This window comes from Euleptes europaea, chromosome 13 (assembly GCF_029931775.1).
Source record: "Euleptes europaea isolate rEulEur1 chromosome 13, rEulEur1.hap1, whole genome shotgun sequence".
NCBI classification, from domain to species: Eukaryota; Metazoa; Chordata; class Lepidosauria; order Squamata; family Sphaerodactylidae; genus Euleptes; species Euleptes europaea.
Window position 1 is genome coordinate 41038912 of NC_079324.1, and position 13921 is coordinate 41052832.

Here is a 13921-nt window from a genome sequence, read left to right on the forward strand (position 1 = left end):
GATTAAACCTACCAAATTAATTGGGACTAAAGCAACTAGATGCCAGGTCTGCAGTTCCCTTGCATGAAAGGGATGTCTGAGTGCATCTTGTTAACAATAATCTAATTCCACCCTTTTACACTGCACAATTTACATTATGATGAGCAATGCCTTTATGGCTGAATCAGCAAACAAAATGTCCTTAAGACCATTTTTTATTTACCTGTAATAGGTTTGGGTTTCTCCAAGTTGTTCATAGTGGTCCCTGCAGTGGGAGGTGCTGCGGAAGTACAAGTACTCTTCTTTCCCTTCACACCGTTGCTCATAGTAACCCCACCAGCCATCCCAGCTAAAAGATCATCGTTGCTCTTTGTCTGGACAAGACAATAAATAATGTTATATCTAAGTCACTAGTAACCAAATAAAATGGCATCTCATATACGGTTAGTTATTAAAAAGCAATGGTTGGTTCATTAACAACTTATACATGGTATTAAAGACATTTTTTAAAGTAAAAAAACAGGAAGGGTGTACAGAGAATGCAAGATTTATTTGCATTCACAGTATCTTTAATTGCATTATTAAAAAAGGATGCCATTTTAAAGACGAAGTTAGTAGGATGTTACTCCTACACAGAAAGAGCTCTGAGTCAGCCTCTGTGACATGTATTTTGTCAGGTGATAGTAGGGGGACAAGTGCAAATCAAACAATTCGTGACATAGCAGCGATTTTTGTGATTATGGTATCACTGTTTTTGATGCTGGATGTGTCCCTATGCAAATGATTCCTGAAAAATATTTTTTAACATGAGTTTGCATCTGAAGACAATCAGGACTGAATGTGTATAGGAGGAACCAGACCTGGGCCACTACACAGGTTCCCGAAGAGGTTAATACCTGGGATATCACAATCTTACTGCCCCACTGAAGGATCAAGTACACAGGCTGGGGTTATTTCTGGACATTGCATTGCTAGTGAATTCCTATAAACAGCTAGTGTGTCATCCTTTATCAAGTGTATGCTACATACAACAAAGACCTTCACTTTAACTTAGGATTTAGGGATGTGCAATCAAATTTGCCTGCCCAATAAAATGCCCAATATTTCTGGTACTGGATCAGCAATATCCACGATACTTCCACCCCCAATAACGTTGGAATTGGGAATAATGTCAGGGAGGCAGCAGGAGCAGCGAGAGGGGACATAGTACATTTCCCAGATGGGCCGTAGAACATCAGCTCCTTTAAACACCATTTAAACTTTGAAGAACCATTATTTTCAATTGAAAATAATAATCCTGAGGTGAAGTCCACCATCCTTTTTCAATTGAAAATAGTGGCTTTTTAAAGGGCCAATGTGTTGCAGCCTAGCTGAGTAACATACCCCACCACAGCTCCTACTACCGGGGGTGGGGGTAGCAGGTTGATAGAGCATCAGCTACTTTAAATAGCCATTATTTTTAGTGGGTGGTAAACCAGGCCTCCAGACTTGGGAAGCCAGGTATACTGCCCATTAACAGAGGCCTTTTAAAGTCCCCATCTGGGGGGTGGGCACCGAATTCCTTTCTCTCCCTCTGATCCCTTGGGGAGGAGGCTCTTAAAAAAGGAAAACACAAATTATTGTTTTCAAGTTCAGAAATGGCAGGTTTATCATTTCCACTATATAGGGAATATTGTTCTGATACTAAAATTGATTTTTTCCCCTGACACAACTTTCTAGAACAATAACAATACTCCAGGCCAGGGCTTTAATTGCTGCTAGTGGCTGCTGCAAACTTCTCACATCTTATATATTAAGGAAATTATGCATGGTGGCTACTAAAAATATAAATGGTTCACAAAGACAAAATGATGCAAACTGCACATGCTTTGATAATTTCTGACTGTGGCTTGTCTAGCAAAACTGATGGCTTGTGCCAACAAATACAAGCTGGTTAAACCTCACTGCCAATTGTCTGCATTGCTACCACACCCAGTATGAAGAATATGCTAAGCAGGTTAATTATAGATACTCAATGTAGGCAACATCTGTGCATTACTGAGCCAAATAGGTCAAGTTGTAAAAACTAGTATGATTCAGCTTGGAAAAATGCTGCACTGAAAACATTTAATTAACATTAGTCATGCTTCAAGCTGGGGCTTTAAAATGCTAAAGCTGTTAAAAGAGCTCAAGAACCTCCCTCTCACTCTATATACACACTCTGCCTTCTGAACCCTCCCCCATCCCAAGAGCGAGCAGGGAGGCAGTTCATGGTGGGGGAGAAAGTTTGTAAAGCAAATAGTAATAAGTAGGGGGAGACACAATGAGGCATACCTTGGTTGTGCAACCTGCAATTTCTTCCTATGATGTTCAAAGTTGGGAAATAAAAAAGGCTGTGAACCCATATCCTGTCCTAAATAAAACAACTGTTTATTTTGTATCTAGCAAAGAAAGCTTCTAGTCCAGATTACCACTTCCACAGCCAGCTGAACAGGTTTCTCCAGAATACAACAAACGTCAGTATTTTACAAAAAACAAGAGCTTATGACAGATCAAGCAGAACTGGCTGAAAATGTATGTAAGAAGTAGTGCCAACAAGTGAAAACTGCTTTTGCATCTATTGGTTTGGCCTCTCAACTTACTGTGTTTCAGCACAGGCTTCTCTGGCTGCATTCAGATGTCATGAAAAAATCATAAGTCCTCAGGCTCATGCATGCCCTCCCTTTGTGCACTATTTTATTCTTAATACAGTTTAATCCTGCTTTTCCTCCAAGGTGCTCAGACTGATGTAGATAGCCTCCCCCCCACACCTTTGAGGTGGATTAGGCTTTGAGAGAGTGACAGGTCCAAGGGGAACTTCACAGTGGGATTTGAACTAGGTCTCCTCACTTATATATACTCAAACCACTACACTGCACGGACTATAGTTTAGAAATAACCTCAATTTATTGTCAGAATCTGGCACTTTAACAAGCTGCAATTTGTTTCTTACCTACGAACCAGGATTGTAAATCATGAATTAATCCTGATTTAAAATTTTGGTTTGTAAACAAACCAACAAACCACAATTTGTTAAAATTGGCTAATGAGTACCTGATGCTGCTTGAGATCCAGGTACAAAAGGGAAAAAAACCAAGAAAATGTATACCTGCAGCTGGCCAAACCGCCTCAGGGATGCATCATAACCCTTCTTATGTTAGCAAGACAGCTGGAAACTGTTAAATAAGCATTACAAACATCCTAGTCAGCTCCTATGTGAAGGGTTACTAATTTTACAACATCAGCTCATGCCCACATCACACTTTTGCAGTAGGCAGCTGAATATCATCTTTGTGCCAGTGTACAAACTGCTCCAACAAGTCTGTATGCCATGTGATCATGCTGCCAATGCCGGCATGGACACAGCACTGCGTCCTGAAGCCTTCTCCCCCTTCCAAACATACTGAAGTGGAAACAGTGAGAAGTGAAGGCTTACCTATCACATGCCACTTGTACTAGATAAGACAGAAAATTGAGGTGATATTTGATCACAGTTGGACAAAAAAAATCTAGTATTTTATGTTAGAATAGGCATATTTCAATTTTTCACACTAAGTGGAGAAAGCATATCACTAACGCAAAAACAACCAACTAATAATGATTAAATTCTTCCCTGTGAGTCTCCCTTTACAGGTCTGGGTTTTGGCCCCATTCCTTCAGTTTCTAAAGCAAGAGACAATTATTTCAGCTAACAGTGGAGGGTGGTTGCCTTACAAATACACTGACAAGTAAATGAAAGGCCTGTACAGATTGAAGGCCACGATTACATGTGAACACCTGCAGCATGACACCCTACCTGAGCTTCAATGTAATTTAAATAATGTGAACCACTAAGTACTTAAAATATTTTTAAAAACCCAAAACAAAACTATTAATAGGTTATGGCTGTATTTTTGGCTTATGGCTAGAGAAACACTTTAGCACAAACATGTGTTACACGATTTAGATTATCTGCCCCCTTCTTTTCCATATTTTGTTCTAAATTATCCAACAGCTGTAAAATTTAAAGTCTAATTACAGGAAAAAAAGAAATACCTTCAATAATGCTGCTGCTGTCCCAGTTTTTGAAAGTTTCGCTACTACAGATACTGTGGACCCGTTTTCTGACTTAACTTTTTCTACCGTTTGTATTTTACTTATCCCTGGGACTTTGGGTGCTGAACCAACAGTCCGGTTTGCTTTCTTCATTCTTGGCTACCTGTTTGTCAGGCATTTACAAACAAGTCTGGAAAGAAAGAAATGAACAAAACGTTACAAGGAACACATGATATTTCCACAGCACAATATCCTTGGTGCCACTATAAATTTGTACTGCCCCACAACAATTCCATCCCTTGCATATAAACTCAATAAACAACATTTTATTTCTGATATAAATATACCATATCATGGCAATGAGCTCGCAGCCTGTTCTTGGGCCCTGGAAAAGCATACCTAGTTTCCCCCTTGCCCCAGTCTTGGGTGATGTATTTCCAAGACCATGTCTCATACCACTTAAACTATTGTACTGCAATTGCTTGCTCAGGTTAAGATTCTGTGAGAAAGTTTAACACCCAAATCATTACAAGAAACAAGGATGCTATCTTTCAGTAAGTGTATTAATCTGAGGCCACATTGGCACACCTATGCTTACATCATTTCCCAGCTACTGTAATACAACACAATGGGTGAATGTGTACCAACAAAGGCAAGACATTGTGCTTTCTGGAGAGCACCTCACTTCACTACTGTTCACCTAAAAGTCTGTACATGCTAGCATTTTTACCCCAAAGAAGGATCATGCTCAGTGAATGCCATCAGCATCATCCCATGGAAACCCCTGGTACACTATGAGCATAGTCCAAAAGCACATATTTTTATATGTCTTAGGGCTATCAAAAGCCATGTTCTCTCAGCACCCAGGACAGCATGATTTGTGTGTTCTTATATAAATCACTGCTGTGGTCATGCTGGAGGGGTAATGGAGACTATGACAGAAAACAATTAGATACCGGTAGGTCAAATCTGGAAAGGAAGGAGGAAATCCATATGAGATAAAACGCAAGATGCAAAATCATGGTGTGTTACTGATCCCCAAACCATAGTTGAGAGATCAGAGAATGTGAACTGAAAAAGCATTATGTGTGGGTATGTTTTGAGAGAGATGCAAACAAACATGATTGCAAGAACATTGACACAGACCAAGCAATAAAGATGGGATCTTGAGGTTTCAAATCTAATGATCTCTCCTAGTCTGACTCTCCTAGCAAGAATTTCTCCTAGTTGACTGAGAATACACCTTGGAAAAACACACTGCATCAATTTTCACTGAGTTACCCATTTTATATGCCAAGAATGGAAGCCAGTCACACAGCCAAGGCAAACTGCTAAAATATCTGGAGAGAAAACAAACACCTTCCAATTCTACAGCAATAAGTTCCTGCCAACTGAATTCAAAATTTAAATTTGGTCTGAAGATCAAATTTCACTTCTGCCCCTCTGTACAGAGTTTCACAAATCAGTGCTACAACACTATTTAAAAATATAAATGTATCTAATTCTCAGCATGGCCCCATTTGTGGATACTTAAATCAAGAAATTTGAACCATAGGCAGACAAGACAGATCATTGTACAAACCTGAGAAAAGTCCCAGGTTTGCAGAAAAGGCTGAAATTTTGAAATAAACAACAACACGGAGTTTAAAAACCCCAAAATAATTGAAACAGTGGCGGTGTCTTAAGAAAGGAGATCTCAGTGGTCATTGTGGAGGTTGCTAGGCAACAGCAAGAAAATTGCTAGCCTTCAAACTTGGTTTCTGTCAGTAAAATGCTGGAGGAAAGCTCTTTTGTTTGGGCTTCCCAGCCCATCCTTGCTCCTCTCCCTCCTGCCCTGGAGGGAGGACTCATTGGGGCCAGGCCCAGCAACAAGAACTGGGCAACCTGTTACCATACAATTTGTGCAACTCATGCAAGTGGGGTGGTGGCTACTGGCTGACTAGAGGCCACCCAACTTGCCTGGGCCCAGGAGCAGCTTCCACACAACTTGTGCAACACAGCTGGTACCAGCAGCGACCACCACACAATTCACCCAAGTGACTTACAGGGGGAATGAAGTGACCTCTACAAATCCTTCTGAGTTTTCCGCTTGTAAAGTTTATAATAAAATACATGTGGATCCATGCCACTATAATCTCAAGGCTAGACTATTGTGCCCTGACCTGGATGGCCCAGGCTAGCCTGATCTCGTCAGAACTCAGAAGCTAAGCAGGGTCAGCCCTGGTTAGTATTTGGATGGGAGACCACCACCAGGGTTGCTGTGCAGAGAAAGGCACTGGCAAACCACCTCTGTTAGTCTCTTGCCATGAAAACCCCAAAAGGGGTCACCATAAGTCAGCTGCGACTTGACGGCACTTTACACACACACAGACTATTGTAATGCACCATACGTAAGTATGGTACAGAATGTTGCAGCTCGGTTGCTACTGGGAGCTAGGCAGTACACACATATCACACCCATTCTGCTGTCACTACAGTGGTTACTGAACAGTTGCCAGGTTCAGTTCGAAGTACTGGTCATCACTTACAAAGCCCTTCATGGACTTGTCCCACATTCTTGAAGGACCACCTCTCCTACTATGGTGTGCCATGTGAACTTTGCTCATCTGAACAAAGTTTTCTGAGGCTGTCACTCCACAAATGGGTAAGATCAGAAATGACCTGTAAACGTGTACTCTCTGTTGTGGCTCCCACCTTGTGGAATAGCTGCCTGAGGAGATCAGGAAGGCCCCAGCACTTCCCCCCGCCCTACATTTTGCAGAATGTGCAAAATATAAATGTTCAGGACTAGAACTGTAGTAGAATAGAACAACTCGGGAGTATGTTTTCATAAATCAATAGAACTGTAGTCTGTTGTGTGTGTGTTAAGTGCCGTCAAGTCACTTCCGACTCATGGCGACCCTATGAATCAATGTCCTATCTTTGACAGCCTTGCTCGGGTCTTGCAAATTGAGGGCTGTGACTTCCTTTATTGAGTCAATCCATCTCTTGTTGGGTCTTCCCCTTTTCCTGCTGCCCTCAACTTTTCCTAGCATGACTGTCTTCTCAGTAGTCTGTTACTATGTTTATTATATCACCTTGCTTTTATTTCAATGTCTTCTACCTTTGTAATACATTTTCTATATTATGGCATGTTGTTCCTTAGGCAGTTTTCTGTTTGCACCATTGTCAATATACATAATTATCAACATGGCCAAATCTGTGGGCTTTATGCTTGGAGACTGGGGCCATGAACAGACAAGACAGATCATTCTACAAAATCAAGAAAAGCCCCAGGTTTGCAGAAAAATCTGAAATCTTAAAAAATAATACACTGGGGGGGGGGGGCTGACACACCAAAAATAACAGAAGTAGAGCCTGTAGCTTTAAGAAATAAATGCCACATTACTTGCCATTGTGGAGATTGCTAGGCAACCATAATACTGTTAGCCTTCAAGCCTAGGCTTCTGTTAGTAGAAGGCTGGGGAATGGGGAAAGGGCACTTTTCACAGCTGTTTTGGCCTTTGAGGGAGGACTCATCAGGGCCAGGCCTGGCAGCAGCAACCAGACAACGTGATACCATGTGAATTGCATGACTCACACAGGACAGGCTGCTTGCTACTGTTCAACAGCAGCCATCACACAAAAGTCAGTGTTGTGTAGTAATTCCCGCTCTACCATGGATGTTCACCGGGTGACTTTGGACCAGTAACACATTCCTACTGCAACCTACCTCACAGTCTCATTGTGAGGATAAAATGGAGGAGATAATAATGTAAACCTACTTTGGGTCCCCTTTGGGGAGAAAGGATATAAATGAAGCAAATAAATAAAAAATATAGCCGAAATTTGGCGGCAGATAAAAATTGGTTGGCTGGTGGGAGGAAAGGAAGCAAGTAAAGGTGTGGATATGGGAGCTGTCAAGAGGTGAGAAAGAGGAATAAGTATGGGGTAGGGAATACAATGGAAAGTGAGGCATCACCACAAGTCCTTGCAGGTTCCCCCACTGCACAATTGGGCCAGACACAGCAGTTGGCACTGCACAACTGGACCATAGTTTTTCTGGGTAGAGGCTGTCAAGGGCAGGGAAGGAGGGAAAATATAAGTTGGGAGGGGGAAGATAAAGGTAGGTTAGCTTGTGAGCGGGAAGGAGAGAAGGAAGCAGGAAAATGGGAGATGCTACAGGGGCTTTCAGGAAAGGGAAAGAGGAAATAGTGGGGGAGGGGGAAATGAGATGTGCCCCGCAAGGAGTTGTGGGTTACCTGCTTGTTTTCTAATTCTGTAATGCTAGTCCTTTGTGTTTTGTGACTGAATTTTGTTTAGTATTTTGTAATCCACTTCGAGTCTCAGCTAGAAATGTAGGCTATAAAAAGATAAATTCAAATGTTGCTACAGCCCAGTCCTAATGTATGTGGCTCAATCAGAGGGTTTTTTGATTTTGTTTGGGGGAACCTCAGCTATAGTTCAAGAGTTAACAAACCTATGACAACTCCCTGGTTTGCAGACTTCAAGTTTTCTTTTTAGAAAAAAAATATGGAACTAAAAGGGAGTTGCACCCTATTTCGAAAGCAAAGAAATGCTTTCCCTGAAGGATAAAAACAAAACAAAGTCCAAGAGAATGAATCTCCTCAGCACACTAAGGCAAAAAAGCCTGATGGGAGAAAAATATTTAAATCAAACAATTATTTAGATATGTCCAAAATAAAAATGCATAATTTGTTGCTACAACCATTTAAATTTTTTAAAAATTGATTTTTATCCACTATAGCTAACACAGAGAACTCTTGTGATTTTGGTAATTAAATGCCTCAATGATTCTCCCACAGTAATCAATATGCTTGTTGCAAGATGACAGATTATCATCTCATTAGAACTAATGATCTGGGGCATGGAAATTAGTGCACAAGGAAAAGATGGTTATGTATTTATTACTAGTTTGCAGCATAGTAATTCAGCTTAGCAAAGGAGCCAGTGACATCATAAGAATAAACATTTACCAGTAGTTAATAAACAAGACAGAGTAGTTCTAGAAGCCCATTCTTTCATCTCATTCAGGAACAAATCTCAGCTTCTTAGATAATTTTACATAAAGCAACACAGCATGAATTCACAGTTTGAAAGGATTGGGCCAGGACTTTTTTAAAAAGAGAACTATGCTTCCCACATTACAAGATATCAGTAAGAAAAATACAAACAAATCAGCAATTGCATGATCTATTTCATTTTATTTCTATTTTTCTAATTAACACCTCCAATAATTTCCCAAACTGTACTAGCGTTGCTTTTAAACTTAACTTTCTCAGGCACACACTAAAATGGATTACAAATCCTCAGGCATACAAGAAGGTACAAAGAGCCATGCTAGATCACTTCAGCATTCTGTTTCACATAGATGTGCCCAGAAAGGCTACAAGTAGGGCTGAGACCAAAGCTTCTGCCAGCATTGGCATTCAGAGGGCTACTGCCTTTGAACATGGAGGTTCCATTTAGCGAAAATCTACTGATGAGCTCCATGAGTTTGTCTAATACCCTTTAAAGTTAGTTAAACTAGTTGCCTGTTCTATTATCACCGAAGCCCATTTACTTTATGGCACTCTCAGGATCTTTACCTGTTATTATTACAAATTTGTAGGTCAACAGCACTACCACAGGTACTCAGACTGCTTCACAATATTCCAACCTATTCACAGTAACGAAACAAAGCTTCCTCCATAACTGTAAAGTCCTTCTCTAACATTTGTGATACATCAATAACATTCTGTAAATTCACAGGAAGAAATATCTTTGGAAATTTCACTGTGACTACAACTATTCTTTTGCAATTAATGTGAGCCTCAATTTCAGCTCAAGATTTTTCTTTATTTTTAGATATCACATTCTAACTATGCTAGGACCATATAAAAGTCACCATATAATGCAGATACGCCAACAATCACACTTTTCTCCATATGTCCTTCATTCTTAGCACACCATGCGGTCCACTCTCTGCACCCAAACACCTTGATACAAACATAGACTTGCAACAAGCACCCTTGAAAGTATACTGAACTGACTTTTTGTTAAGTGCGTTTAAAACCAATCTTCTCTGAACTGGCAGAATACACTAATAAGTGCCGCATAAAATGGCAGACTCTCAAACAGAGATTAAAAACAGGATTACTACACAGAATGCTCAGTAGTGTAGGGTTACTAGAATACATTTTGTTAACTTTTAGTGTCCCCCTGCTCAACAATGGAAACTGCTCACAGTGTTGGACTTGCAGCAGTCAACATATTATGAAGTTAAAAAATATTACCTAAGAATTTTCAGGAATCCCCCCATAAAATAATGTAAAATACCATGTTAGCAAAACTACCAGAGCAAAGCTTAAAACAGGAACGGCAAATAAATTCTTCAGGACTCCCTGAAGCCACTGTAGGTTAATAACAACGGCAAAGTTTATTATATTATCAAGTGATCTGCATGCAGATCAGGAATCGGCTTTCCAACAATGCTCTCACAGAAAGACCAACCAGGCTACAACTTGCTAAATAAACATCATACTTGCAACTAGCCACTTGCTCAGGTGACTTAGGCATGGGAGTTTTTTCTCTCCCCTTCAGTTTAATCCAATCAGGATATTTTAATTAATGATCTGAAAATGCATGGATTGCAATATTCTATTTTTAAAGATGTTGTCTTTTGTGATCGTGTAAAATAGCCCATCTCTTTTAATTTATTCAGAAACATTTCTATGTGATCTCTTAAACATATTTTATTGATATTTCTGTCTGAGGTAAAACGAAGATGAATTAGTGAATACCTAAATTATAATTCTTTGTTGCCATTTATTATTTCTATGGTCAAGGGCCAACTAATAACCAGGAACTGAACAGGGAGATAACACAGGACAAAGCCAATTTGGTCATGGTAGTAAGAATGTTGCCAAAGTTATTGTTGATGTTTGTAGAATGACAACTTGTTTACTGATTTATTACCATGATACATGTAACTTTTTTTTGCCTTTGCTTTCTTCTCACTTTCAGTACACTAGCTGTATTTTGTTTTTGCTTTGTTATGGCAAGGCAAATAGAGTGAACTGCATTTAATCAGGCCCTGGGCACAAGAGGTGATAGAAAGAGCAACAGCCGCACATGAACACATGGACAAACTGAATTTGCTCCTGATCTCAGTTTGTTGTGAAATTTGAATTCAGCTATAAACTGATTGACCAATGTTCCACAGCCTCAGTTTCTTTGGGTTCCTATTGGGGAGAAAGGCCTGGAATAAATGAATTAAATACATAAATAACTTTGCAACATGGGTATAATAGCAATGGCTTAGCTTACTGGGTTGTTAAGAGAATTACTGAGATACAACACAAACGAAGCACTTTGAATACAAAATCCTATTTACATTTCTATTGACTACAATAAAGCTTCAGTGCCTTTCCAGCCAAACGTTCAATTTTTTCTGAAGCACTTAAAATTTAACAAAGCTAAAATAAAACGGTGAGAAGTCACAAACAGCAAAATCTGCAAAAACATTCACAAATAACAAATGTTTTCACTAACTAATTACCTATCTTCTTCAGTGTTTTAAGGGTCTTTCCATTTGGAATATGAGTATTAAAGTAAACATCCTACATGGCACCCTAAATACTTTACTGAAGCTGAAATTTTAACGATCTACAGCCCAATTTGTTATTTTCAGTATAGACTTGAATATAAAAAGAACTGTAAACAACAGAGTATAAAGGTCCAGTAGGTGTGTGACATTTCTATGCAAATATATGTATGCAAATTAAGCACAAGAGCAATAATTAGCAACAGCATGAATACTTGTTATGAATAGTCTCTATTTAGTTCCCATCTACAATTTCCTTTATCTAGAAAAAACTGTACTTTCCCCAATACTCCCAGCAGCTTATACATAGGCTGTACAGCACTAGGTATGCCCAGCAATGTATTAAGAGTTTGAAAATGTTATAAAAAATACTGTTCGCACTTTGTTTGGCCCCTTTAGCTGTGAAGACGTCTTCCAACCATTTATAAGCCATGGTATCCAAAAACCATTTAAAGCTATGTTTTTTACAACATTTTCAAACTCTTAATACATCACTGGGAATACCTAGTGCGGTAACAGCCATCACTTTAAAAGGGTTTTTGGATGCCACGGCTAAAAAATGGCTGGAAGACGTCTTCACAGCTAAAGGGCCCAAAGTGCGAACAGTATTTTTTATAAGTTTCTTGGATGCCACGGCTAAAAAATGGTTGGAAGACGTCTTCACAGCTAAAGGGCCCAAACAAAGTGCGAACCGTATTTTTAAATAACAGTTTCAAACTCTTAATACATCGGTGGGAACACAAAGAAAGTGCGAACAGCATTTCAACAAAACCGTTTCGAAAACCAATAAACCTACCACATTTGCATAAGTAGAAAAGAGCAAGAGTCCAGTAGCACCTTAAAGACTAATGTTTGTTTAATTTTTTTAAAAAAAAATTTAGTCTTTAAGGTGCTACTGGACTCTTGCTCTTTTCTACTGCGGCACACAGACTAACACGGCGACCCACTGTGAACATTTGCATAGAAAGACCACGAGCGGCACCCTCCTGCGTTTCACGGCCCTTGGGCCCCACTGTTGACGTTTTCCCCTGGGACCGCGCTGGTAAAAGACTTAACAACAGACTCCTCGTGGCAAAAGCTCTGAAAAACCAGCGTCCGCTTCGTCGAGCCTGATAGCTTCGAAGGACCATGTGAAGCTTCGCTTGCCCGCGAGAGAGAGCAGCTGAGGACAGTCTCCCTCCTCCCCCCCCCACGCCTCCCTCCGCCCCCCCACGCCTCCCTCCGCCCCCCCCATCCCTCCAGGAATGCCCAACTGCCACCGTAGAAGGACCTTTCCGCGCGGCAACCCAAACGTTTCCACCACAGCACCGCCTGGAGCCTCGACGGCGCCACAGCCTCCTTTTTTGTTTTTGCTGCTCGTTTTGAGTTCTCCCCCCACCCCCGGGCCCTACCACTAGCAGTGGGTCTGCAACGACTCCCCCCCCCCTTAGTTGCGCGACAAACCCCAAACACGACGGGCACTCTTCGGTGCGTAGGGCGAAGGACCACCGGGAAGCTCACCGAGGCAGGCCTGGGCGGCGGCCCTCGACCCCCCTCCTCGGTTCCGAGGAGGAAGGCCGGGGGGGGGCGTTTCCTCCTGTCGCCCTCCCGAGGCGGCCCCACTCGGCCCTCACGGGGCTGCGCCGCCTGCTCGTCCGTTGCTGCCTCTGCTGCTTCCTCCTCTCCTAGTTTAGTCACTGAGGGGAAAACCGGATGCAGCACGTCTAAGGCCAGCAGCGGTGACAACCGGAGTTACGAGGATACTCCTCCTCGGCTTCAAAGAGACAGGAGCCGTACTGCGCAGGCGCCAAAGCAACGCGCAGGCGCAGGAGGGCGAAAGCGCTGGGTAGGGTACGCGGCGCCCACAGCCCCAGCGGGTTTTTCTGCGCATGCGTGACCCTTCCCTTCGCGTGGGTTGTAGGAAGCGTCCGCTGCTGAAAAGAGCGGGAAACGCGAGTCGTTCGAAGGGAAAATGTGACTCATGGTTTTGGGGGGTTGTTTTTTTTGTAGGGGAATAGATTTGTGTTGGCGGGCTGGGGCAGTGAAGTAGCTCAAGTCTCTTCCTTCTAACCCCGGGCTGCGTAGGTGTGTGGTTGCTTTCCTCGGGGAGCAGTCCGGTTCAATTGAGATGTTATTCCAATGCAAAAAATCTATAGGCAAGTAGTAAGTCAGCTGGGAAACAATAATTGGGTGATTTGGCACCCCCAAGAAACCCCAAAACATCCTTGCTTTGCTACCCTGCATTGCTTAGATGTTTGCATGCCCTTTTGGGCCCCTTTCTAGAGTAAAAGGATAAATAGTTTAAGTAAGAGGGTAGCGTGTAGC

General features: G+C 41.5%; 1 protein-coding gene across 1 annotated transcript in view; it reads right to left on the minus strand.

Moving 5' to 3' along the window:
- Positions 1-13196, minus strand: part of SPECC1L (sperm antigen with calponin homology and coiled-coil domains 1 like) — a 57039-nt gene extending 43843 nt beyond the window's left edge. Inside the window, exons 1-3 of the mRNA XM_056859348.1 lie at positions 13118-13196; positions 4033-4222; positions 203-353 (exon numbers count right to left, since the gene is read on the minus strand). Coding sequence (XP_056715326.1) covers positions 203-353; positions 4033-4185 — 304 coding nt within the window. The 5' untranslated portion in view covers positions 4186-4222; positions 13118-13196. The remainder of the gene's footprint in view (positions 1-202; positions 354-4032; positions 4223-13117) is intronic.
- Between the last annotated feature and the right edge of the window lie 725 nt (positions 13197-13921).